This window comes from Aquarana catesbeiana, linkage group LG02 (assembly GCF_042186555.1).
Source record: "Aquarana catesbeiana isolate 2022-GZ linkage group LG02, ASM4218655v1, whole genome shotgun sequence".
In the NCBI taxonomy this organism is placed as follows: Eukaryota; Metazoa; Chordata; class Amphibia; order Anura; family Ranidae; genus Aquarana; species Aquarana catesbeiana.
In genome coordinates this window covers 135,796,930-135,823,730 of record NC_133325.1, presented here as the reverse complement: position 1 = coordinate 135,823,730, position 26,801 = coordinate 135,796,930, and the positions used below count along the sequence as shown (strand labels likewise).

General features: G+C 42.9%; 1 protein-coding gene across 1 annotated transcript in view; it reads left to right on the top strand.

The window, feature by feature from the left end:
• The first annotated feature begins 851 nt into the window (after positions 1–851).
• Positions 852–26,801, top strand: part of DDX10 (DEAD-box helicase 10) — a 421,792-nt gene continuing 395,842 nt past the window's right edge. The window contains exons 1-6 of the mRNA XM_073613492.1: positions 852–1,131; positions 3,465–3,525; positions 7,154–7,284; positions 9,446–9,604; positions 13,810–13,930; positions 18,556–18,745. Coding sequence (XP_073469593.1) covers positions 925–1,131; positions 3,465–3,525; positions 7,154–7,284; positions 9,446–9,604; positions 13,810–13,930; positions 18,556–18,745 — 869 coding nt within the window. The 5' untranslated portion in view covers positions 852–924. The remainder of the gene's footprint in view (positions 1,132–3,464; positions 3,526–7,153; positions 7,285–9,445; positions 9,605–13,809; positions 13,931–18,555; positions 18,746–26,801) is intronic.

The following is a 26,801-nucleotide window of genomic DNA, read 5'->3' as shown; positions in this document are numbered from 1 at the left end:
TCGACACCAATGCTAGGGGTTATTGTTGTGTCACCGACACCAATGCTAGGGGTTATTGTTGTGTCACCGACACCAATGCTAGGGGTTATTGTTGTGGTCACTGACACTAATGCGGAGGGGTTATTGTGGTCACTCACACCAATGCTAGGGCTTATTGTTGTGTCACTGACACCAATGATAGGGGTTATTGTTGTGTCACTGACACCAATGCTGGGGGTTATTGTTATGTCACTGACACCAATGCTAGGGGTTATTGTTGTGTCACTGACACCAATGCTAGGGGTTATTGTTGTGTCACTGACACCAATGCTGGGGGTTATTGTTGTGTCACTGACACCAATGCTAGGGGTTATTGTTGTGTCACTGACACCAATGGGGGGGGGGGGAGGGTTATTGTTATGTCACTGACACCAATGCTAGGGGTTATTGTTGTGTCACTGACACCAATGCTAGGGGTTATTGTTGTGTCACTGACACCAATGCTAGGGGTTATTGTTGTGTCACTGACACCAATGGGGGGGGGGGGGTTATTGTTGTGTCACTGACACCAACTTTCTCTTCAGTGTGTGTTGCAGTACATTGCATAAAAATGCAGCAGGACTGGAATTTTCAGCCATTGAGATGTTTTCCAGCCTGTACATTGTAAATGGGCGTCCTAACTTGATGCAATGGACCTCATTGCAGGAAGACAGTGCTGCTATAGTTCAGCCCTCTGGATGTGTTGAAGCTGACAACCAGTCCTTGTGTCTTTACTAATGATTATTATGCATTGGATGTAGACAGGACAGGGAGATCAGCAGGCTCCTCTCACTGACACATTCTTTTCTGGTCACGTGCTCAGTACGAGTCCAGCACTGTGAGGACGTCATCAGTGTGCGCCTCACCCATGTGTCTGTGTGTACAGGAAGACGAAGGGAGATCAGCATGGGAGAGCCTGGCAGCCAGCAGGAGAAGAAGAAGCAGCCGTCGCTGTTCAATAATAGGAATGACCCGGTGAAGAACTTCGAGAAGTGGAAGAAGAAATACACCAAGAAGAAGGAGAAGTGTAAGATCACCAGGAAGCAGAACAAGACCCCTGAATGGCAGACAGAGAGGGAGAGCATCAGCCGGCTGGTGCAGCGTTACAGCGAGGTAATTGGTACACAGGAGGAGGATAATAATAATCCATGGGCCATCAGAGCTCCTTCCCTCAGGGGGCTCCTCATCACCTCATCTAGTTCTGACCCACTGTCTGCACTCACCCTTTCAGTTAAAGGAGTTCACCACGTTAAACCTTCATTTAGTTGATAACCTGAAAGAAAACCTCCCATTAAAGTAATAACATTTATTTTTTGGAGGGAGAGGCTAAAATAAAAAATGTTATACTTACCTGCACTGTTCTATGATATTGCACAGAGCGGTCTTTTACCTCATCTTTATTACTCTCCCGCTGGCACTGCCCCCTCCTTCTTTCTTTGATTTGTGTTCTTTTGTTTTCTTTAAACACAATGTTGGCCACATTTATGACAGAGTGGCATACAGCCCTGTACATAAATTGTCAGATTCTGGGCAGGCTTGAGATAGAAGGCCCCCCCCCCCCCTTCCAAAAGGTACCGCTGCCCGCCCCTATGTGCAGCCTTCTCCACAAGGACAATATATGACTGCAGATGTTGAATCTGACTGTTCCCTCGAGCGGGCTCATCAGTCATACCAAAAAAAAAAAAAAAAAAAAAACCCTGACTCCAAGTTTCAAAGCAAATTTGTCAAGCCCAGTGCTAGTACATTTAACACTCCCCTGCTCCCCAGACCAACAATGCTGCTGTCCAAATGTGCCCCTGTGCTCATTCATTCAGAGTGGGGACTCTAATACAGGAGGTGTGTTACTGACCAGATAACCCAGTGAAAACAGGGGGAAAAAGTTTACAAAGAAAGCTAATGCAGCCACAACATCTACGGATTGATAAGCTGCAAATTTATTAGATTTTTGGTTTAAGATCGTCATACCAACACAAGCGATGTATTTGTATTCTGACAGGGGACTCCCCTTTCCCCACCAGAATACACTGATCAGTGCTTACAGCCATTGGCTGAAAGGGCTGATTAGATGCTGGTTTTCCAGCATGTCCATTTGGCAACAGCCGGTTGTTAGTCTGGCTTCTGTCAGACAGCTGTACAACCTGTCCTGCTGAACTGGCCAGTTTCCGGCCAGTGTGTACCCAGCCTAAGCATCTGTTGTTGTGGAGCTGCCAGTAAGTGTGATTTTAGGGAAGGTTGACCAGTTTCATCTTTGATACTTGCTGAATGTTTTTGCCTGAGTGTTCGTAATTGGATACTTCTGATTGTCTCTGCACAGAATCCAGAATTGGCAACATAATGATTTATGTCACAAAAAGTTAAAACATTGAGATGGATCCGTAACCGCTAACTAGTGAAGCTACAAATGCTGTAACTTCGTCCGGTTAGTTACGATTCTCCATAAAACAGTTGTTCTTTTCTTTGTTGAAAAATTAAAGCTTCTTTGAGCTCCCATTCACACCTATGCGAATTAGATGCGGCTTACACCGCATCTAATTCACAGGACATTTTAAAATACATTCATATGAATGCATCTGGTTCACATATGTGCGTTGCATTCGCACTGCGCATTGCACAAAAATTGTGTGCGTTTTCTGGGCATTGCGGTGCGAATTACGAGCCCCTTATCTTCTATGGGAACGCATCTGCTTCGCAGATGCATTGCGTTCTGAACATGGATTTTTCTCCTCACTACACCTCCCCCTGCTCACTGATCCTGAGCTAAAATGCAGATGAGCCTTTGAACATGAGATTTTTATCTTCCCAGTGAAACCTGAACCCAGTGAACCGCACATGTGTGAACCCAGGCTTAGTGTTTTATTAAGAATGAGTGCAAGCAGCCTATAGAGATAGATGCAGCAGCTGCATGGACACAGCCACATGTCACCGTTTGACAGCCATGCAGGAGCTGCTGTATAGTCCTTAAAAGAGAAGTATGTTTTTTTTTTTTCTCTTTGGTTTCTTTTTTTCCACAATCTTACTTGCCTAGGTGGATTCAGCATCGGTCCCCTGCCGCCTCTGCACTGAGAACTGGGCGATCGAACACCGCTGATTGCTCTGTCCGCTCTGACCCCCCCCCCCCCACCTGGCGGATCCAGACTTTATTGTCATGATGACGCGGTGCCTAGACTGATATCCGTGACGTCAGCAGAGAACGGACTTTAGCCCGCTCTCTGCTGAGAACGAATTGCACTCCTGTGACCCATAGGAGAAGCCCAGCTAAACAAGCTCAAGCTGGACTTCTCCTTTAATGCAGACAGTGTGCATTCAGGTCCATGAAGCCACTACTTCATGGCTGTCCAATTTTAACATGTAGTTACCATCTGAACAAATCTTGTGTGTTGAAAGATGATAATATGGAAATTTTTTCTGATTTGTGCAATTGATTTCTTGTTTTTGTATTTCTTTAGGTAAACACCAGTGAGATTAATAGATTCTCAGACTTTCCCTTGTCAAAAAAAACTATTCGTGGTGAGTACAGCTACTGTTATGTATTTTACTGTTCTCTACAAAGTACATAAAGTTCTGACAGTGGAACTAACGCTGACATTTCAGTTTTTGGAAGAGGCTGGATTCTCAAAAGCATTGGACAATTTCTTACATCTCTTAGGTTGCTTTCACACTGAGTGTGAAGTGTGACTATAAAGCTCAAGAAAAACGGTTCTTTTTAAAATCTATGAATGTGTTCACACTGGTGGCGGTGCGCTTCCGTTATGGTGTAAAAAGTCATGCTTACAACATTTTTGGAGCATGTTTGGGGAGTTAAAAAAACTGACAAAAAACGCTCCTCCCCATTGCAATGAGGGGGAACCGCCTAAAAACCGCATGCGCTAAGCAATTTTGGTGCAGTTTTTGCGTCACGTAGGACACGTTAAAAAAAAAAAAACGCACCAAAAGCGCAACAAAAACCCTCCATTAACACACAGGCATTTTGCAGAAAGTTATGATGCGAACCAGCAAGCCTTAGAGACTGTGAATGAGGGTCTCTGGGTTTTCACATTTTTTTTTTTTTGCTTCCCATTATGAGGGGCTCTTGCTAGAGTTTGTATTTTATAAATGATAAATTTACAGGAAGCTTCTGCACAGAGGCAAAGTTAAATTGTTGAATTATTGTACACATTTGGAATATGCAAATCACACCAAAATTGAATGACCCACTTGCAGCTCATTGGAACACAAAGGAGTTTGAGTTTGAGAGGAGTTCTGAGAACTCCCAAGCTTATCTCTACTTAGAACTTGCAAGTTGCAACATATTGCATATTTGTTTGTGGGTTCAGACATGTTTTAAATTAAATTTCTCATCAAATATTTTATTTGATGCTCCTGTCTCCCAAGCGACTTATCTTGCAAAACTCTGTTCGGTCTCTCTAGGGGTGGTGTTCCTCAGATATGTGGTTGACAGCACCCCCTCCCCACCACATCTAGAAAAGGAATAAATATTTAGTTAAAGTGGCTGTAAAGACATAAGGTTTTTTTATCTTCTTGCATTATGTATGAAGATAAAAAACCTTCAGTGTGCAGCAGCCCCCCTAATACTTACCCCTGAAGTCCATCTAGATCAATCGATGTTGCACGAGAGACTTGGCTATCTTTGACTCTCCCATCTCATTGGCTGAGACAGCAGCGCAGTTCCATTGGCTCCCACTACTGTCTGTCAAAGTTAGTGAGCTAATGAGGAGAGAAAGGGGACAGGGCTGGGCTACGGCTTCGTGTCTGAATAGACACAGCGAGCAGCGGCTCGGGTGCTTTCATAACAAGCTGCTTGCTGTGGGGGCACCCAACAGGAGGGAGGGGCCAGGAGCGCCGAAGAGGAACCCGAAAAGAGGAGGATCTGGGCTCCTCTGGGCAAAACCACTGCACAGAGCAAGTAAGTGTAACAGGTTTGTTAATAAAAAAAAAAAAAAACAAGACTTTACAATCACTTTAATGGTGATTCACAGCTTGTCTCTGGGACTAAGCACTTCCCCAAGACCAGCACCATCACAAAGTATGCAAGGGAGAGGGGGCCTGGCCTTTTGCCCTGTTCATACCCCTCTCGTTTTCAACCAAAAATAGGCTCAGCAGATTTACGTGTGGGGGCTGCAGTTTTCAATGTCATGGCTAATTGATTCCCCTATTCTACTACAGGCTGTCTGTACAGACCAACAAATGACACCATGAACCTACATGAAAAGCAGTAGGTAGAATTATAATGCCTTTAAGCTGGGTTCAGGTTGGGATATGTTTTCCCCCAATATCTTTGCTACCCCTAGTGATCAAGAAGATCATCCAGTACCAAGCAAAAGTAATTTTGATAGACCCTTGAGTCCAAAAATGAGCTTGCTCATGTCTATAAAGTCTCTGGCAGTCGGTTCTCCCAGGGTTCTACAGAATTGCCTGGATTTAATACCACAGGGACCGGTGTTCCATCCGAATTCTCAACTCTTCCCCCTGATGGCCTGGAGGCTGAGAAAATGAGGATGTTCGGAAAGGAGTATTATCACCTTTCTCCTTAGCTGTAAAGTGAATACCAGGAAACTCTAAACTAAAGTTTGGAAGATGGTTTTTATTCTTGACAAAAAGAATTGGCATACGTTCATATTCAATTCCTACAGTTCTGGATTAAATCCACAACGGAGTTAAAAAGGGTTTTTGCCCAGTAATCTTGACGATGGTTGTCCCCCTTTTTTTTTTTTTTTTTTTTTTTTTTTTTTGGGTTTACAGGAAATTAGACGGACAAAGACCTATCCAACGTTTAGTCTTATATAATGGTACTATCTAGAGCTCAGTGCCTCCTAAAGTTTTTTGGTCTGATGGATTAGAGATACTATTATTTCAGCATTTCTTGCCAGTTACTCAAGGCTGCTGGCCAAAATCTGGAGCCAAAGAAGGTAGGTGCTTTGTGGGAAGAAATCATTAATGGCCCTTACACACGATCAGAAAATAGTACGAAAAATACCGCTTTCGTACAATAATCTGATTGTTAGTACAGAACTTTCGAGACACGATTACAACAATTCATGCAAAATTATCCGATGGGACAAGCAGAAAATGTTTCTCGTGCAATACCAGATCGTACAAATTTCGTTTAATCAATACAAATACACATAAAACACTTTACATCACTTCTGAATTTTTCTTACGTACAAGAGTTTTCTGAACTTTAGTAACCTCTTCATTTTCGATATGAGAGTAGCATGTTCAAAAAAATGGACGATCATTCGCCCGACAGTTTCATTCTGTGTACCAGGAATAAGACTGCGGCATGGTCCTCAAGCCATGCTTTCAGGAAACTCTACCGTTTGGAAATGTTGTCCAACCATGATGTGGGAAAACCATGGTTACAATTACTGGTAATAGTATATCCGAGAATCTTCCAGGACAGCATTCATATTCCCACCAGCCTGATATCTTTGGTTTAATGTGATGGTGTTTGAAATTGTTGAAGTTTTACCAAAAAAAAAAAAAAAATTCCGCTCATGTACATTGGTGGAGGTTCTTTACTTGCAACAACTGAGGATGGGGGGGGTTCTCCTGGTTTCCTGTTGAAGGTGGATCCAATTATCTCTCAATACAATACACCGGTAAGTGTAAAATAAAAATACCGGGAAGTGTGTCCATGGTTTCTAAGCAAACTTAAGCAAAATTCTCACATGGCTATTGAATGTAATTTGTAATAAAGTTTATGATTAAAATGTAGTTGTGGAGAAGAGCTGCAATGTCCCAGTCAACACCAATCCCTTTTGTTGGTGTTCTGAAAACCCCTTTGTTCTTTGTAATGCAGGGTAGGTAATCCCAAATATACTCCCTCTAGGTTCAGTTCTGTAGCATACGGATAGCTTGATGTAGCAGAGTGTCCATGCAAACTTGAGTGAAACTGCCTTATCACAGCCACCGATCACATTCAGACTTTCAGTGAAACTTTAAATCTGATTGGTGATGTGCCAGGTAGACGCTTTTTACAGCAAGCAGAGCTCTCTATATTCTGGCAGCATTCAGAACTCGGAGTAAGGTGACTATCTGACAGTTCAGTTTGTTGCCTGGGACATAGTTCACACAATGGATGTAGGTATTTTGTAAAGTAATGAACAATCAGGTATTATGTTTATCCCCCATATAGGTTTGGTTGAGGCTCAATACCGGTTACCTACTGAGATCCAGAAACAGACGATCGGATTGGCCTTACAAGGGAAAGATGTTCTTGGAGCTGCTAAAACTGGGTCTGGAAAAACCCTGGCTTTTCTTATTCCTGTAAGCTATTATTTTGCCTTTTTAACATTTTTTTTTTACCGTGCTCCATCTTGGTGGCAAGGTTCACTTATTCAAAGTGCCTCTCTCCAATCCCTAAAATTCTGTTTAAAAGTACGTGTGCAGGTAAGTTAGTTAATATACTCGCCTTTCCCCCACTTCAACTAGTGCAGGAGATGATGTTATTCTCCTGCAGACAAGATCCCTGAGAATGCTGAGTAGTCCAAATCTTTAAGGGGACTCTGCAACACAGACCAAAATCATATTTTCCCACAATATTTAAGCTAAGAGGTGGGCAGGTGTGGTGGTAATGTAATGCTCTCCACCTTGCCCAATCAGAGAATGCTTTGCATCTATTGAGAGAATGCAAAGCATTTCCTAAAAGTCTTCCATGCCAAGCAAGTGACCTCCTGTAAGTAAGTTTGGGACTAGGAAGCTAATGAAGATCACTGTAGTAGCGGTATCTACTACAGTTATTTCCTGCCTCCCAAGGGATCAGGCAGGTATGGCACAAGCATACTTACACTGGGACAAGCTGAACCAAAGTTACTATACAAAAATATCCATACCTTTCCGCTTTTAATTTGCTTCTCGTGTGCATCTGGAAAGCCTCCAAAGTAGGATGCTCAGTTTCTGAGTTTCTCATTTTTGCTCCAATGTAAATCTTTTGGCTTTCCTTCCTTCTTGCATCACAATGCAACATAATGTTTCTGTTTTTTGCCATGTTTGAGCTTTTTAGAATGTGCACCTGGAGAGGCCAAATGGAAGGTTTGGTAGAATTACAAGGTACATGCAAATACCTTGCGGTGCCTTGCTGATATGGTGTTAATATGAAAACCGGGCCTGATTTATTAGAGCCTTGTGTTTTTGTTTACCCAGCAACAAGATCCAAACTTTTGCAGTCTATAGCTGTTTTTTTTTAGACCAGGCTTGAGTCTGGTTGGTTGGTCAAATGGAACACAGACAAGGTCTTGTTTATCAAATTGTGATTCATATATACCAGTGGTTCTCAACCTGGGGGTTGAATGATGAATTGCGAGGGGTCACCGACTCCTGGGCTATTCCTGAAGCCTGCACCGCTCTCCCAGCCTTTTTGAGGCCGCCCAGCTGGGCTATTCCTGTAGGCCGGGGCTGCCCACTCAGCCTCTTCGCAACTGCCCATTCAGTTCACGGTGTGGCTGGGGGACAGAGACTAGAGGTCAGCTGACTGGTGAGGTATGTGAAGTGGGAGGGGCTGGAGGAGACCCGATCTCCTGATTTCAGCATAGGTGTCACTGTTACGAGACACCACAAAGTCGGAGACACAGTGAGTAACACTACCTGTGTTTATAGTTGCCATTTAAAGTCCCCACTACAGTTCTCAGATCAGCAGATGACCTTGATCAAGAGCACCTAAGTTTGCTGATCAGAACTCCCCCCCCCCCCCCCCCCCCAGCATTGCCACTCATCCCACCAGCACTGCCACTTATCCCAACTCCCCGCCAACACTGCCACTTATCCCAACTACTCGTCAGCACTGCCACTCATACCATTACCCCCACTCCCCACCAAGGAGTAAGAGAAGGAATAAAAATAGAATACATGGAAGGGAGAGGAAAAGAGGGGGAGGAACAAAGAAAAAGGGAGAGAAAGAATAAGAAAGACGGCTAGAGAGAGGAATGGGGAAAAAACAAGAAATTAGGATAAGAGAAAGAAAAGAGAACAAAGAGAGAGAGTGGTACATTCTAAAATGTACCATAAGGGGTTTCAATACTGTACGAGTGGAAGGAACTCGGGGGAGCGCTAAATGTCCATTAGGGGCGCAAATTACTTGTCTTGCCTTGGGTGCTGACAACTGACACTATAAAAATAATCTTACTGTTGGGGTCCCCACAACTTGGGAAATTTTATCAAGGGGTCACAGCACTAGCAAGGTGAAGAACCACTGATATATACTGACTGCTTTGCAACTAAGCATATTCAAACCTAAAGTGAGAAATGACCGGTAAATAATCCTCTAGATATTAACTAGATAAACTAAAAAAGGGTTCCTCTTAATAGAGCATGGCTTCCAGACTGGGAATAATGGGGCAGTATGTTCTCCATAGAGAATGTCATCCTCCGCTCATAGTTCACCAGTGCTGGGCATAAAGCATTTAACACAATTCTCTACTGTATCTTGCAGGCTTTGGAATGTTTGTACCGGCAGCAGTGGACATCGGATGATGGCCTTGGGATCCTCATCATCTCTCCCACCAGAGAGTTGGCTTATCAGACGTTTGAGGTTCTGCGAAAAGTGGGCCGGAACCATGAATTCTCTGCTGGGCTCATCATTGGAGGAAAGGTGTGTGAGATTATATGAGGTTATAATGCTGAACGTTGTACTGCTGATTCAGTTATAGTCTTCTGATAACAAGCCCATTTGTTACTAGTCATTCCATGTCTTGTCTTGCATTTTTCCTTCCTTTGCAGTCATCCTTGGCTTGTCCTTACACAAACAGTTGTACTTAATGTGAACCTAGACATCCAGCATCTTTCAAACAATGTAAAAAATTATAGCACTTACTGGAGGTGTTTTACACTTGACTTGTCTCCTGTGGTGGCACAAATATCTTCCCACAGACCAACCGCCTGCTGCGGAGAACAACTGCGCTCTGTGTCTCTTTGCAGCGATCTGGCAGTCCTCTTCTGAGTCAGAACTAGCACTCTCCAGTAAGCATGATCCCTGCTGATTGCACAGCTTTAGCACTAATTCAGCTGGGGGCACTATGCGTTTAATATTACATTTCATCTTGGCTTTAATGTAGATAAATATGAAATTCAAATTGATGCAATCTGGAAACACATTGGGGATTTTCTAAATTAAAATCTGGGAACCTTGAATTTCATTTGCTTTTACTTTGGAGGCTACTATTCTTTTGCTTTGAGAATTGTAGCTTCAGACAATGAATATTTTTCATATAGTTATATATTTCTGATACCAGGAAAATGATTATTCCTGTTATCAGGTGTGTTCTTTTCATTTTTTTACTTATTCTTTTGTATATGTTCTTTTTTCCACTTGCTGTATGCGGATTAAAGCTGGCAATACACTACTATTATTATTATTATTATTCAGGATTTATATAGCGCCAACAGTTTACGCAGCGCTTTACAATATAAAAAGGAGACAATACGGTTATAATACAATAAAATACAAGAGGATTAAGAGGGCCCTGCTCAGAAGAGCTTACAATCTAATAGGGTGGGGCAGGTGGTACAAAAGGTTGTAACTGTGGGGAACGAGCTGATGGAAGTGGTAAAAGATTAGTTGGAGACGTGATAGGCTTTCCTGAAGAGATGAGTTTTTGGGGATCGCCTGAAGGTAGCAAGAGTAGAGGATAGCCAGACAGGTAGAGGTAGCGAGTTCCAGAGGGTGGGAGAGGCTCTGGAGAAAACCTGGAGACGAGCATGAGAGGAGGAGACGAGAGTGCTTGAGAGTAGGAGGTCTTGAGAAGAGCGGAGAAGACGATTTGGGTGATATTTGGAGACAAGATTGGTGATGTAGCTCGGGGCAGAGTTGTGAATGGCTTTGTATGTTGGGGTTAGTATTTTGAATTTAATTCGCTGGGTGATTGGGAGCCAGTTTAGGGATTGGAGTAGAGGGTTGGCAGACACTGAGCGGTTGGTAAGGTGGATAAGTCTGGCAGCAGCATTCATGATAGACTGAAGAGGGGATAGGCTATGGAGAGGCAGGCCAATGAGAAGGCAGTTGCAATAGTCAAGGCGAGACATAATGGAATACTAGAAGAATTTTGTTTGGAATCTTACATTTTAGGACCATTTGTTCAAAATTTTTAAATTTTTTTTTCAATCCTCAGAGAGGTCAATTCGACATTCATTATTAACTGCAGTGATTAGAAAATCTGAAGGAGCAGGATGGAAGTTTTTGTTTGAATAAACGAACACTGAATGTGGCATTTGTTCAGACTGTTACATTGATTCCACAATCGAATGTTAACCGCCAAGAAAATGAAAGTGTTACTAAACCCACAACAGTAAAATCAGTCTGTATATGCAGTAAAGCATGCTTGTTATACTCACTGTGGAACCTAAGGGGTTAATCCTCAGCATTGTGTAAAAATGCTGTTTGATCCTGTCCTCTCTGCTCCTCCCCTTCTTTCACTGTCCCCAATCCATCTCCTGATAGTACAGAGCATTGGGGGTCACTCTGCACATGCTCAGTTTGGTGTGTATTGCTAGAGTTTTTTTTTTTTTCTTGGGAGGGTGCATTTGATCAGCACAGGGCCAATCAGCACTGTCCAGACAGAAGGTCAGGGGCCCTGCATCCTCAAAGGACAGTCAGAGGAGAATGAAAACTCCTCCTACAAGCTTTAAGCAGACACTGATAAAAGTCACAAGACTGCTTATACTGCTGCTGAGAAAATGTATTTAGCGGTTTATCCTTTCTAAAATTGCATTTCCATGTTCTGTGTACTCTGGGAAACCAGATATTGTGAATGCAGGGTCCTGCATTTAGTAAAACATTAAGTACTTTCAAATGACATTTAAATGTACTGTGAGAATTCTCTTATGAATGTTCATACAAACGCTCATTAGAAAATATACGTGTATGGCCATCTTGAGGTTTGTTTAGACTTCTTTTTTTGTTGATCAAGTTTATGCTAGAGTCAAAAATATAAATGAAGCCCTGAGATTTTGTACTAAGATATTGCTGTAGTACACCACTCCATCACACTGCCTTCTGTCAGTCATTTGGTGGACTCGTACTTTTGATGTTGGGACAGAATTCGTGAATATGCCCAGTGCAGATTTTAAGGCTGGGCTCATACTATTGTGAATTGGATGCGGCTTTCGTCACATCCAATTCGCATATCAGGAGATTGTGACCAGCTCTCAATGGAGCCAGTTCACACATCTCCTGGACGGCTGCGGAGCGAATTGCACAGAAGTCCTGTGAGTCTTCTGTGCCGTTTCAGGTCCGAATTCAGCCCAAAATCTGGATCGAAATCAGACCTGAAGCAATGAAACGGGACGCACCGGACCCCTGCTGTGAGCCACTCCGCACGGAGGTGTAAACCCAGCCTTAGGGTGCATTCACACCTTTAAATACACCCTGTCTGTGTTTGGATGTGAGGACCCCTGCGGGGGTTCCCATGATTAGCTGTGAGTAGGCAGTCCCATTGAAAGCAGCAGGAGGCTGCTAACTCTTGCAGCTAATCAAACCCACTTACATGTAATCTTCAAGCCATTATCACTTGCGTGTGATAGCTGCTTGAGCGATCACATGCAAGTGGGTGCAGTTAGCTTTGAGAGCCAGCAGTCTCCCATTGCTTTTAATGGGTCTGTCTACTCCCAGCTAATTGTTGTAACCCCACAGGGGTTCTCGCATCTGTTCGCATTTGCAGGTGGTCAATCGTTTAATCAAGCATTTGGTCCTGACAAAGCGCACTGTAGCGTGAAGCATGTTGTCACGGCGAACCAATCTAGCTTGCTGTCCATATACATTCTCCTGTACCTTCCTCCCAGCGTTTTCTGGTTCCCACAAGGTGACTTCCTGTGCCCCGCGCTGGCTTGAGCGGTCCTGGCCCTGGGGCCTTCCATTGGAACTCCATCCACTCCCTAAGCTTGCATGTGGAGTCTTTTTTCTTCTATCAGAGCCATAGCATGATAACAGGATGACAGCCTGCCATATCTGATGAAACTATCACCAGCATTTCAGTAACTTAGTTTTTATTAAAGTTCTTTTACTTCCAGCCAGGAGCCATGAGCGTACATTTCTACTTTTATGACTGTGGACATTTATGGTACAAAGTGGCCCTTTGCCCTGTTTTTTTTGGTTTCTTTTAATTGTTGCTCGCTACGCCAAGTGACTTTCTACAGCAGCTGTGGTTCATATGTACAATTGGTGAAAATGCTATTTGAGACCTAGCGCCAGACTTTAAGGTATTTGTGAAAAAAGTTTGTTAAAATCCTTGCAATGTACATTGTTCCCTCAAAAAGGGATTGATTATTTTTTTTCTTAATAGAAGGCAGTTACTCTTTAAAGCCTAAACAAACACATTGCAAATTTTTTTTTTTTTTTTGGAATCCTAAAAAAATCCTGTCCCTGTTAATGCCTTCACTGTATCTTTTGGAGGGAACCAGGATTGACAACCAGGCTGGACTACTAAATGTCTGCCTTTATTCATCTCCATTATGTAGTGGCTGAGTGAGTGGTTATTTAAGAAAAAAAAAGTGTACTCCGTTTAGCTCACAGAGAGTGACAAGGACACTGCATTTCTGTCAAAATCGGCAAGTACACTTGCTGAAAATATTCTTAGCATGAAATATTAAAATTTATGCAGCTTCCACATCTATGAATTGGTAAGCAATTTTATCACATTTTTGTTCTTTGGTTTAGTTATGTTATTTCTTTTACTTGGCATACACAATTTTGAATGCATTGGTTTAACTTTCAGTTCTCTAGGCACTGAGCCATTGGAACAATTGAATTGTATTGAATGCAGGTATGAGAGCTGTTACAATTTTTTCTTTGCTTTGTTGCAGGATCTGAAACAAGAATCAGCCCGTATCCATCGCACAAACATTCTCATCTGTACCCCTGGTCGTCTGTTACAACACATGGATGAAACCTCTTTTTTCCATACTAGTAATTTGCAGATGCTCGGTGAGTTCCTGGCTGTAGGGAAATAAAAGCATTTATTAACAGCGATTTACATCACCCTGAGCCTTGTGTGTTCTGCTTTCTTGATCTCTTTAAAATTTAAAGTCATCGTTGCCCCTGTGTAAGAATTCCTCCCTAAGACTAAATAAATACATCCTCTTCCCCCATTTGACATCATCACAGAGACTGCAGAGGTCTTCACTATGCTGTCTGTTTATGAAACTGAGCAGCAGTAATCCCGGGGATCGCCGCTGATCTCAGCTCATAAACAGTTTATGAAACACAGATGATCGGGGTAGAACATGTTCTCCGACGATGATCTCTGCACACTGAGAATCTGTCATCATTTGACACATAAATGGCCAGTTTATGAAGCTGCAATCTCAGCACTTCACTGGTAATCTGTGTCAGAATTCACCCTCCCCGATTCACCAGTGAAGAGAGAATCCTGGGGGAACTAAGGGGGAAGATTATTAATTCAGACCCCCCCCCCCCCCCAAAGACAGTAAACATGCCCCCCATCATATTTATATGTGTGTGTTTACATACCCTGGCAGAATTTGATTTCTTGGCCATTTTTTAGAGGATTTGAATAACACAAAAACATTTTTCACTCATGGTTAGTGTTTAGCTGAAGCCATTTATTATCATTCAACTGTGTTTGCTCTTTTTAAATCGTAATGACAACAGAAACTACCGAAATGACTCTGATCAAAAGTTTACATACCCCAGTTCTTAATACCGTGTATTGCTTTCTTTAACATCAATGACAGCTTGAAGTCTTTTGTGGTATTTGTGGATGAGGCTCTTTATCTTCTTAGATGGTAAAGCTGCCCATTCCTCTTGGCTAAAAACCTCCAGTTCCTGTAAATTCTTGGGCTGTCTTGCATGAACTGCACGTTTGAGATCTCCCCAGAGTGGCTCAATGATATTGAGGTCAGGAGACTGAGATTGCCACTCCAGAACCTTCACTTTATTCTGCTGTAACCAATGACAGGTCGACTTGGCCTTGTGTTTAGGAATTGTCATGTTGGAATGTTCAAGTACGTCCCATGCGCAGCTTTCCTGGCTGATGAATGCAAATGTTCCTCCAGTATTTTTTGATAACATACTGCATTCATCTTGCCATCAATTTTGACCAAATTTCCTGTGCCTTTTGTAGCTCACACATCCGCAAAACATTATTGATCCACCTCCATGTTTAACAGTAGGAATGGTGTACCTTTCATCATAGGCCTTGTTGACCCCTCTCCAAATGTAGCGTTTTTGGTTGTGGCCAGAAAGCTCAATGTCACTTTGCCTTTTGGCCACAAGGGGTGAGCCTGTGCCCGGAGCCAATGTGAGTGCCCGGCGGAACTGTGTGGCCAGATGAGTCATGATTATATACTGCATACTTACTGCTTAATCCGGGGGCCTTGTACAACTGTAAGTCGATACACCCCTAGCAGTGCACTTTAACTGCTTGCCGACCAGCCACCGCAGAATGGCATGGCTGGGCGAAATGACGTTACCTTACGTCACTTGGCCTTTTGGCCACAAGGGGCGAGCCTGTGCCCGGAGCCAATGTGAGTGCCCGGCGGGCGCCATGACCGCTGGGCACCCGCGATCGCTCGTGACAGAGCTAGAACCGAGATCTGTGTGGTAAACACACAAATCCCAGTTCTTTCAGGGGAGTAGAGACGGATTGTGTGTTCTTACTAAGTCTCTCTCTCTCTCTATATAAATAATATATAAATAATATATAAAATATATATATATATATATATATATATATATATATATATATATAATTATTTTATGTGTTTGTATTAAGCAATCTACACCACTTCATAAACTGGCTTTTGGTGGCTGAGCTGCAGTGAGTTCACTGTGGCCCTTAAAGCTGGATATGCAATTGTCTTTAGATTTTTTTTTTTTTTTTTTTCCTTTTAGATTTACCAAATCCATATAATATGAGGTCAAACCTAAACACTTTCAATGTGTATGCAATCAGACAGGCTCTTGCACTATATAGTTGAAGGTAAATCTAAAGGAAATCGAACAAGAGTTGTATAGTGTGTATCCAGCTTAAGCGTTATAACCCTGTGGGAGAAGGTCCTTACACTGGCAGGATCACTAAGTATATATTCTTTTGGATGGAAGAGCTAAAAATAAATCAATGGGTTTACTTCTGCTTTAAGTTAACAGTTTAAAAAAACAGTTACATTCCCATACGTGCCAGGAATGTAACTGTAACATAAGTTGTACTCTCAACCACACTGTCAAACCATCCAATGGCTGGTGTCATAACTGATCTCATGTGCAGCATCATGGCAGTTAAAGATTAAACAGAGGCCAAGATGGCAGCTTCCTTGGCTTAAAACGATAGGAGGGTTCACTTCCACTTTAAATGATGCACTGAAAGGACTACTGTCTCAAAAAACATTTTTGTTTTTGGTAGCTGTGTGATTTGAGCATGTCCCAGGGTTGCTTACAATTTTCACCTTTTCACATCGATTACATTTTCTGTTGTCACTGAAATTGCTCGAGCATCTTTGACATTATTGTGGTTTGTCCTAATCTTTTTCAATGCTACTGGCCAGCTTGATCTGCTTTTAAATGTGGGGAAAGATTACATAATTGCATTTGAAATAAAAGGTAATTCTTATACTGAATAGTATTATTAGCTTCATGCAGTGTATTTTTCATGATCATGGTCTGTTTGGTAGCAAAGTCCCACCAGCCTTAAAGTGGTGTTCCGGCCGAAATTATACTTTTTAAACAAAAATACCCCTATAATACACAAGCTTAATGTATTCTAATAAAGTTAGTCTGTAAACTAAGGTCTGTTTTGTTAGTTTATAGCAGTAGTTTGTTATTTTATAAACTTACAGGAGGCCGTGGCCATCTTAAGTGTGGGCATCTGAAGCCAGACTGTATTTCTTCCTTTATCTCATCCTTGCAGATCTCGCACATGCTCAGTGCAGCACAAGCAGTGTAATAGGTTTCAAGTCAGGTTTCCATAGCAACGGCAGTTTCAGAGGAAGTTGCCGCCCCTTCCCAGAAGGCATTGCAAACAGGAAATGATGCGATAGGCCGCGGCCAGGGAGGAGGAAGTGAAAAATGAATACAGCAGATATACAGTATGTGCTGAGAAAAAAAATAAAAAAAATATCCAATTTGTTTACAGTGCACAGTTTAATGAGGGATGCTGAAGAGTTGTAAAAGTGGGTGGAACTCCACTTTAAGTACCATGTGCAGTGTGAGGGCCTTTTTTACCACTGAATCATTAACCACTTGACCACCATAATGTTTTATCCCCTTCATGACCAGACTATTTTTTGCTATTCAGCACTGAGCTACTTTTAACTGGTAATTGCACAGTCATGCAACATTGTACCCAAATTAAGTTTTATAATTTTAAATCATTTTTTTTCACACAAATAGATCTATCTTTTAGTAGCTTTTGATCACCACTGATTGAAAATTTTGAAAAAAAAAAAAAAAAAATTTCTAATTTGTTATATAACACATCCAATAAAAATACGGTAATCAAACAATCAAATTTCTTTGTAAATGTAGGCCAAAATGTATTCTGCTACATGTCTTTGGTAAAAAGAAATAAAAATCCCAGTAAGTGTATATTGTTTTTTGGGAAAGTTATAGCATCTGCAAACTATGGTGTGTGTGTATAGATACTAGAATTAACATAAATGGGTTAAAGGGGTTGTAAAGTCAGAAGTTTTTTTTTTTTTTTACTCTTAATGCATTAAGATAAACAGCTTTCTGTGTGCAGCAGCCCCCTTTGCCCCCCCCCCCCCAATAATTATTTGAGCCCCATCTCTGTCCTGCAATGTCCAGATTGGCTGAGACAGCAGCGGGGCCATTGGTTCCCAATGCTGCCAATCAGGAGAGGAAGGGAACAGGGCTGGGCCATGGCTCTGTGTCTGAATAGACACAGGGAGCAGCGGCTCGGGTGGTTTCATAACAAGCTGCTTGCTGTGGGGGCACACAACGGGAGGGAGGGGCCAGGAGCACCAAAGAGGGACCCGAGAAGAGGAGGATGTGGGCTGCTCTGTGCAAAACCCTTTGCACAGAGCAGGTAAGTATAACATAACTTAACGTTTGTTATTTCTATAGAAAAAAAATTAGACTTTAAATTGTGTGCCTAACAAGTGTAATGGTTTTTTTTTCTCTGCTTTTTAGGGAGAAGAAGCCAAATCTCTGTTCTCTGTACAGAGTTTTGTATGATTGGACTAAGCCGATCAGCAGGTTTCAGCCAAAATCATTGGCTAAAATCTGCTGCCAAACTTGTGCTGTGTTCAGTCACAGGAAGGTTCGACAGGGGGCAGAGGAAAACCTGGAGGAAAGCCAGCAACGTACATGTGCGTTGCTGAGCCTGCATCTGCTGCCCACTCACAGTATATTTACTGCGAGCGATCGGTAGGTGGTTAAACCAGGGATGCCTGTCTCCTGGGAAGTTAGGTAGCAGCCGATATTAAAACTTCCTTTTTGCTTCCTGTTCTGGTAAACCCCCACTAAAACAGACAACAAAACCTGATGAAAGCTCTAACTTTTGCCTATTTTATTCCAAATGAACATAAAAAAGCTTTATCTTTCATTCCACTCTAATATTGGTCTTGTTTCAGTGCTTGATGAAGCTGACCGGATCCTGGACATGGGTTTTGCCGATACTATGAATGCAATTGTGGAAAACCTTCCCAAGAAACGACAGACTCTCCTCTTCTCCGCAACTCAGACTAAATCTGTGAAGGACCTTGCTCGTCTCAGCTTGAAAGATCCAGAATATGTGTGGGTGCATGAGAAGGCGAAATTCAGGTGAGGTTTGTCGGCTTCTGCTCTGCAGGCCATTACTTTTGAGAGTATGTGAATACATATATATATAGTCTGCCATTGCTCTCTTTTTGCCTTTGAATGTGCACAACATTTAGGATGTTTAGATGCTTAGATCTTTGATACCAAGTGGCTGCAAAACTTCACTGACCACTGAAAGAAGTATGTGGAAATGTATTTCTGACTGTACATGCAACATAGATTCTGGGTCCGTCAATCAGAAAGTTGAAGGCAGAGTCAAGACAGGCAATCAGCATTTTTTAAAGGGGGCCAGTGATGGAACACAGAGAAAGTAATCCATTCCTGTGCTAGTGAGACATCCCATCGATCCACTGTTAGATTAAGATCCACCAGGTGCAGCTGCTTAGCCCTGGATTGCTGACAAGGCCTTCAGAGCAATGTGTTTCTAATACAAAGAGGAAAGGGAGAAAAACAAGGAAAGCACTCCTCTAGTGAATATTTTTTTTTTTTTTTTTTATTACACTGATTGTAAAGTCTCAAACCTTCTTTGCTGCAGCTGCCCCCAGAGCCCCCCTTTTTTCTTACCTGAGCCCATCCGATGCAGCGATGTGCACAAGCTCAGCAGCTCCAGGCACTGTCTCTTTCCTCATTGGACAGATTGATAGCAGCAGGAGCCATTGGCTCCCGCTGCTATCAATCAAATGCAGTGATGTGGGGGGCGGGCCAAGTCCTGTCGGTGTCAATGGACGCAGCAGCGGGACTCTGGAACAAGCCTGCACGGGTACCCCCATGGAAAGCTGTTTTTCCGTGGGGGCACCCGATAAAGGGAGGAGTCAAAAGCACCAGCGAGGGACCCCAGAAGGGGAGGATTGGGGCCGCTCTGTGCCCAAACCCTTGCACAGAGCAAGTAAGTATGACATGTGTGTTATTTAAAAAAAAAAAGCGAACCTTTACAACCCCTCTAAGGTCAAAACATTGCAGTATCCTTGGCAACTACACTGCTGACTCAGGCACACCTCCCCCAGCATGCGCATGCACTGAACACACAGGCATTGGTGATTTGAAAGTTACCAGCTGCCTTTACATTCAGGGGTTTCTGCGGTCTTCTCAGCCTCTTCTGTGGACTTTTCCTGGTTCAGTCCTCTTGGTCTGCTACTGAAGGTGGGATACAGACAACCAGCTTTTTGTGAAAGTCTTGTGTACATCAGAGAAATGTGAGTTTAAAGAGGCTGTAAACCAGGGGTCAGCAACCTTTTTCCACTTAAGGGCTGGATTCAATGTATGTGAATGCATGGAGGGCCACATTCACCTGCTAATAAATAAAGATAATATCCTAACATAGTAGTAATAACAGTACAGGCTTACCTCACGTTAAGGTGCTTCACTAATACAAAGCCAGTTCCCCCTGAGGGAGTATGTGGCTGGGGATTTGGATTTTACTGACCCCTCCCAGCCCTTCCAGCCAGCATGGTCTAGAGATGGGATTCCCAGCCCCAGGGGTGATGGGGGTCCCTGTCCCCAGGTAAGAATAATTCCCTGTTCCCAGGGGTGAGAAGGGGTCCCCCCCCCCGCTGTAGTTTCCTCTGTACCTGTTCTGCTTGCGTTTATCTAGCAAGGGTACTTTGTGGTATAAGCAAGGAAGCTAAGACCTCTGCAGTGTGTAAATGTGCTTTTACTATACAAAGGTGCTGTACATACAAAACTATTACAATATTAGGAAAACAATACAAGACTGACAGATATTATAAAATCTCCTAGATTGTAAGCTCTAACGAGCAGGGCCCTCTGATTCCTCCTGTTTTGAATTGTATTGTACTTGTACTGTCCTCCTTAATGTTGTAAAGCGCTGCGTAAACTGTTGGCACTATATAAATCCTGTATAATAATAATAAAAAGCAAAATGCTAATAAATAAACAGCCTATGGTTATAACAGTAGAAATACACTTAAAAGTTACTTAACTCTGGTTACTGTGTAATCATGATCTCCGTTGCTCCTGGAGACCAGGCACCTTCTTCTTCGCTTATTACAGATTCTTCTTCCTGCTCTGGTGTTAATCCATGATGAGTGGGCTCTAGCTTATGCCTGGCAACCTTTATATAGCTCAGGTTATTTTCTATGACAACCGACTAACCATCATTCTTTCAGTTTGGGAGACCGTCTCTTTCTTGTTTATTTACTGTAGCTATAGAGACAATAGCCTATTCAAACTGTCAATTGAATACACCAATGGTATCTACGTTCCCATTGTATCCAATAGCATTTGATTGAGAAATATCTACTCAAGCCAAAACCTGACAGTAATCTGATTTCTATGACCAACTACTATTGTAATGTTGTCCCATGTAATGTTAAGTCTGATTAATATAAAAAAAATCATATTTTAACAAACGCATCACATTCCGACCTTGATTTTTTATTTTTTTTTTCCAGACTCCATACAGAAAATCACTTAATTACTAAGAAAACTCATTCTAAACATTTAATTTTCCTTGACTGCAACCCCTCCCATATTTCTTTCATTGAGAAGGTGTTTCAGTCTTTGGCTAAAAGTTCATTAGAAAGTCCATTCTAAAGTTCTTTAGAAACAAGTCCAGGCTTGAAATACATCAAAGGCCTCGCTCTCCACAGCTCTTGTGGTCTTCCATTATTCTGTCCATCATGTAATCGCTTTTCTCTGGTCTTCCTATGGATCAAATCGGAGACAGCCTGTGGAGTGGAAAACAAAGCGGATTATCTGTTCCTTCCAATAATACATAAACAGTAGACCCCGGCCCTTCAGCTACAATCTCTCCTCTAACTAGCTTCTTGCCTGGATCTCTGACCAACACTTTGCCACCTGCCTGTATCCACTTCTGACCCTCCCAAAGAACATCAAAATGGGAGGAAAGGAAATGTACTGATATTTCCCAGATCACTGATGTCTTATTTTGGAAGGTTTGATGTTATGTAGCCTCACTTTCCACTCTTGCTGAGAAGTATCCACTAACCAGTCAGAGTCCCAGCCACTGTCTTGTCTTGCTCATTTGCCAATGTAAATATAACTTCAAACCTTCCTGCCAGATTCCCTCTCATTCCTAGATAGGCTTAGGCTTCAGATACGTCACTCTTGGTTTCTTACATAACTATTGAACTTTGCACTCCAGCTGTGGAATCTGTGCCCCAGCCCCTGCCATCTTCTCATGTGGTGTGCTTTTGGCTATTGGCCTAGAATTTAACAACATGACTGCCTGTGTGAGGACCCGATCCCACCCCCTTAGTGTATGTGTGGGTGCTAGTTTGCGTATCTGGTCCTTCAATAGCCCGTTGTATCTTTCAATCAAACCAGCTGCCTGTGGATGGTATGGGATGTGGCACAACCAGTACACTCCAGAATCTTTGGCCCACTGCTGTACTGTTCCGCTGAAGTGTGAGCTGTTATCACTTTGGACTAGTTTGGGACAACCATAAGCAATGACAAGTTTCTGGAGCAGTTGCAGCGTTGCGGCTTGAACTGCACGTTTGCAAAGTGACCACTGCATTGCAACAATATCTCAGTCCATTGTTTCCTTGGGGCAGGAGACCAATGATGTCAATCTGCCAGATCTCTGCAGGCCTCTCACCCCTCTTAATCGACCCGGTGGAGTACTTTTGCAATGGCCATTGTCCCACTTCTCCACACACTGTGGTTCCCTATTAGTCTTTATCATGTCCATGGACATAGGCAATCCTCTCTGCTGTGCCCATTCATATGTTGCTTTCTGCCCCAAATGTCCAGATTGCTTGTGGGCCCAGTTGTCCAAGTTCATCAAGACAGGCTCAATTGGCACAACTGCATTCACTTTGGCGATTTCATCTGCCACTCTGTTGTAGTTCTCAAAGTCTGGGTCTAGGGGGGCACATGTGCATCAACATGCCCCACTTTTATGGTGCGGGAGTGAGCTTCCTTCCAGATGTAGTCCCAGACTTCCTTGCCTCCCCACACCACCTTTCCATCAATCATCCATTCATTGGACTTCCACGTGGGCATCCAAGTTGTCAGTCCTTTAAAAACCGCCCAGCTGTCAGTGTAGATAGTAACATGGGAAAAAGGATCATCCTGAAGAGTCATCACTACAGCTTTCAACTCTGCATACTGACTGGACCCTCCAATTCCGGTCTCCTGCAGGACTGTGTCTGTACTTGAGTTGTAGGCTGCTGCTGTCCATTTACACCCAGACGAGGCGACTGTGGCTGAACCATCAGTGAACCACGCTGACTGCTTCATGTTTTCTGACAGAGACTCAAAGGGTGGAGCCTCTTGAATGGGGGATGACTGCAGTACAAGAATTTCTTCTTTTTCTGGCTCAGTGCTGGTAAAAGTAACAAGCCCTGCCAACTGTTTTGTAATGTCTCTAACACCCCCAGCTGCAATACCCCCTCTTTCTTGAAGGTACCACTTCCATTTCATCAGTGTCTGGTTCTGGGATACAGCTGCCCTGGTGGTCAGTCCATTCTTTCTCATCCATCCTGCTATTGGCAATGCAGTATAGATGGTGACTGTGTCCTTTCCTGTAAGGGTCTCTACATGTTGAAGTGCTGTGTAGGCCCCAAACAGGTACTTCTCTAGGGGTGTGTATCTCTTCTGTGCCCCTTCAGTTGTTTGGTGTTTGGACCAAAATCCAATGAGTATTGCTCTGTCTCTGGAATTTTCCTCTGTGGCCCAGTGCACATCATTCCCAGGAATTTCACCCCTGTGGCAGGTCCCTGAACTTTGTCTCTGATAGCCCACCCTCTGTTCTCCATGTGATGTATCAGCAGGTGCAGTGCTTCAGTTACATCTTCTTTTGTCCCGGAGATCATACAGGTCATCAATGTAGTGCAACATAGCGACTTTCAAATTCAGGGTACTTAAATCTCAGGCAATCAGTCAATGACAAATCATTGGAGAATGAACACAGTCTTCAGGAAGCATGGTGAAAATGTACTGGTGGCCGTCCCACACCATAGCAAACTGGTCTTGACACTCTGGGTCTATCAAAATTGAAAAGAAAGCATTAGCCACGTCTAACACAACATGATATTCTCCTGCCTCTTTAGCAATTTTCTCAACAATTGAGATCATATCAGGTACAGCTGACTTTAACGGAGGAGTCACTTTGTTTAGACCTCTGTAGTCCACAGTCATTCTATATATCCCATCAGGTTTCTTTACTGGGAACACCGGAGACGAGAAAGGACTTACAGCAGGTATAAGCTTCCCTATTCTCAACAGTTCTTGAATAGTCTCCCCAATTTATTTGTGCCCTCCAGGAAGTTTGTACTGCTTGGGACAGACTGGCTTCTCTGATGGAGGAATGTAGACAGAAGTCCATTTCGCATGACCTCTGACCACAGCCTTCACCGCCTTAACCAGATACGCTTTATCAGGATACTGGAATGTGAATGTACCCCATTCAGTCTGAATAGACTGACCTTGAAGTTCAACCATCCCAAGAATATTTTCAGGTAACTCTGATACCAAAACATTTGTCCAAAATTCTGGTCCCTTGCCAATAGCCAATTTCACCCATGTCTTAACTGCTGGTGTGGTTTGCCCTCCCAAACCTTCTACATAAATCAATTCTCCTTTGTGATGGGAAGGATTTCCCTGCAAAAGTAACTTCAGGAACAGGTGCATACGGGCGTCGGTCTCCTGCTGTCACTGCCCCCACTGCTATTACAGGAGACCCACCTTCCCTTCATAAAGGACAAGGACCTCCCAATCCCCTTTTCTGTGTCTCTTTAACTCCTCCCCAGGATAAAGGGATTTGGGTTTGGGTTCATGTGCAGTGTTGGAAATTGGTTTGGGGCTAACAGGAGGGCTCTGTTTTCTCAATCTAGGCTGATGTTATCTTGACTAGGATTAGTGTTTCTAACCCTGACAGTTTTCCCCACTAAATGTTTTTACCACTTCAACATTTCTGCAGTATAAATCCCATCTATCTCATCTTTAGGCACTCCTGCCTTTTAATAGGTCCACCCACATTTGTTTCCTAGAGATAACTAGCCTGGTTTTCTGTTCACCTCCTTTCTTCTCTACCCCATTTCCTTTCTTCTCTGTCTGCTTGTATTCTTCTGGTCTGGCCTTGACCTTATTTACTGCCCTGACAAGTTTTGTTTTTAGTCTCCTCTCGCTCCCCCAACTGGCTTAAGAGGGTAGTGGCTTCTTGAATCTTGCTGTTTAATCCCAGGCCTCCCAACAAGGACAATAAAGGAGCCCTGAGATTAAACCACACAGACTTCATCAGCTTGGAGTGTAGAGCAGACATAAATTGTTCCATATCTGGACCCATCCATTCTGGAAATGTATTTAATCCGGTTAAACAACCCATCTCGCGTATCCTGGAAATACCCTTTCCTATTGTTCTGCAGGAGTAAGTATTTTCCAGGTCACTAGGACTAGCGTATACTCGGACTATTCCATCTCTCACGAGGTCTAACAGTGAAAAATTCACTCTAAACTCTTAGGCTTTTTGCATTGCCTGACAGAATTGTGGATCATGGGTTAACACTCCCATAGACTGCTTCCTTGCCTGACAAAACAACACTGTCTCTTCATCCCACAAGTGTAGGAGCCAACTCAATATGAACTCCCCGGACCTTTTGTATGTATTGTTTTGCCAGCTCGTGGAGTTCAGTTTGTGTAAACTCCACTACTTCTTCAAATTCAACATCTCTGGGGTTGCGATAATGAACCTCCCCATCTGCCATATACTCTCTATCATGTTGCCTTTTCCTATCCTTAGTAATGAGAGGTCTGGCACACACACTTTTTTTTTTTTTTTTTTTTTCTTTTTTTCTTTTTGTTTCCCACTAGCAGATCATCATCAGAGATATCAAACTCTATCTACTTATCCTCACTATCATTTGAGGAGAGCACATCCTCACAATCCCAGTTTTGGGATGTGACAATGGCACCTACCCTGGCTTTACTAACAGGTTTTACACCCCTTCCTTTTTCTTAAGACAGCACACCTCTCTTGCAAATCATCAGCCCTACTAGCAGTTGAATGAACATACTCTGAAGCAACTGCTAGCTGGTCTTTTAATACCTTAACTTCTGCCTTCTCCCTTCGATCCCTGTTGTACCTATAGGTAAGGCTGACCTATAGGTACTGTAAATATCTTCTAAACTTGCGCTGTTTAGGAGATAGTTACTGTATACTGTACCGATGATGTCATTGGCGCATGCGCTCTAAAGAAACGGCTGCCCGTGCTTTTTCTTCAGGACCATGTGCTGCGTTCGGGGGTGTGGGAGTGATGTCACGCGGCTCCGGCCAGCCGCACAGCTGGAGTCTGCTGCCCTGTTAGGAAGACTGCCCGCAATGGGCACGACGCAGGCTTCCTTTGCAGGTGTCACATAATGTGCTAGTATGTGATGCATACTAGCACATTATGCCTTTACTTTGCAGGGAAGAAGAAAGGGTGGGGGGGAATCCCACCAGGGTTTACTTCCTCTTTAATGGATTACTTTGTTTTGTCCCTAATAATAAGTTTTTACACTAGGGAAGCACTTCCCTTGTTTATCCAGTCTCTCTTTGGGCCAGTGATGAAAGGCGGCTGCATGTTTCAGATGGGAGCTGTTGTGGGACCTAATCTTGGATGAGGTCTGTCTTTTTTTTTTTTGGCTTCATGCATACAAGGGCTTAAAAACTCTGCTTATAGAGACGGTTTTTTAAAAAGCCTGTAAATGTACCTTTTTTATATTCACCTGTGTAGTGCATACATAGGCGTTTGCAGGTGTATTTGAAGAGAAGCTTTTACAGGTAGAAAACAAAACATGCGTTCAGAGGAACTTTTGAGCATAATTTACATAAGCGCAAATATATTCCTGTGGCCAGAATAAATAATATTCTGGTCAGTAGAATGCATTCATGTTCAATGCCAAACTCGCATAAATGCACAATCATACACGTCAAGTTCTGACAAAAAAAAATCGAGCTTATTTTTAGCATTAATTCATATGCCTGTATGCAAAATGCCTTCATATTTAATTTTTTTTTCAGAGATACTATCACCTTGTACATTCCGGATAAAGTGATAGTGTCCTCGTAGAGGGCCTCCCAAAGCCATCTTGCTCA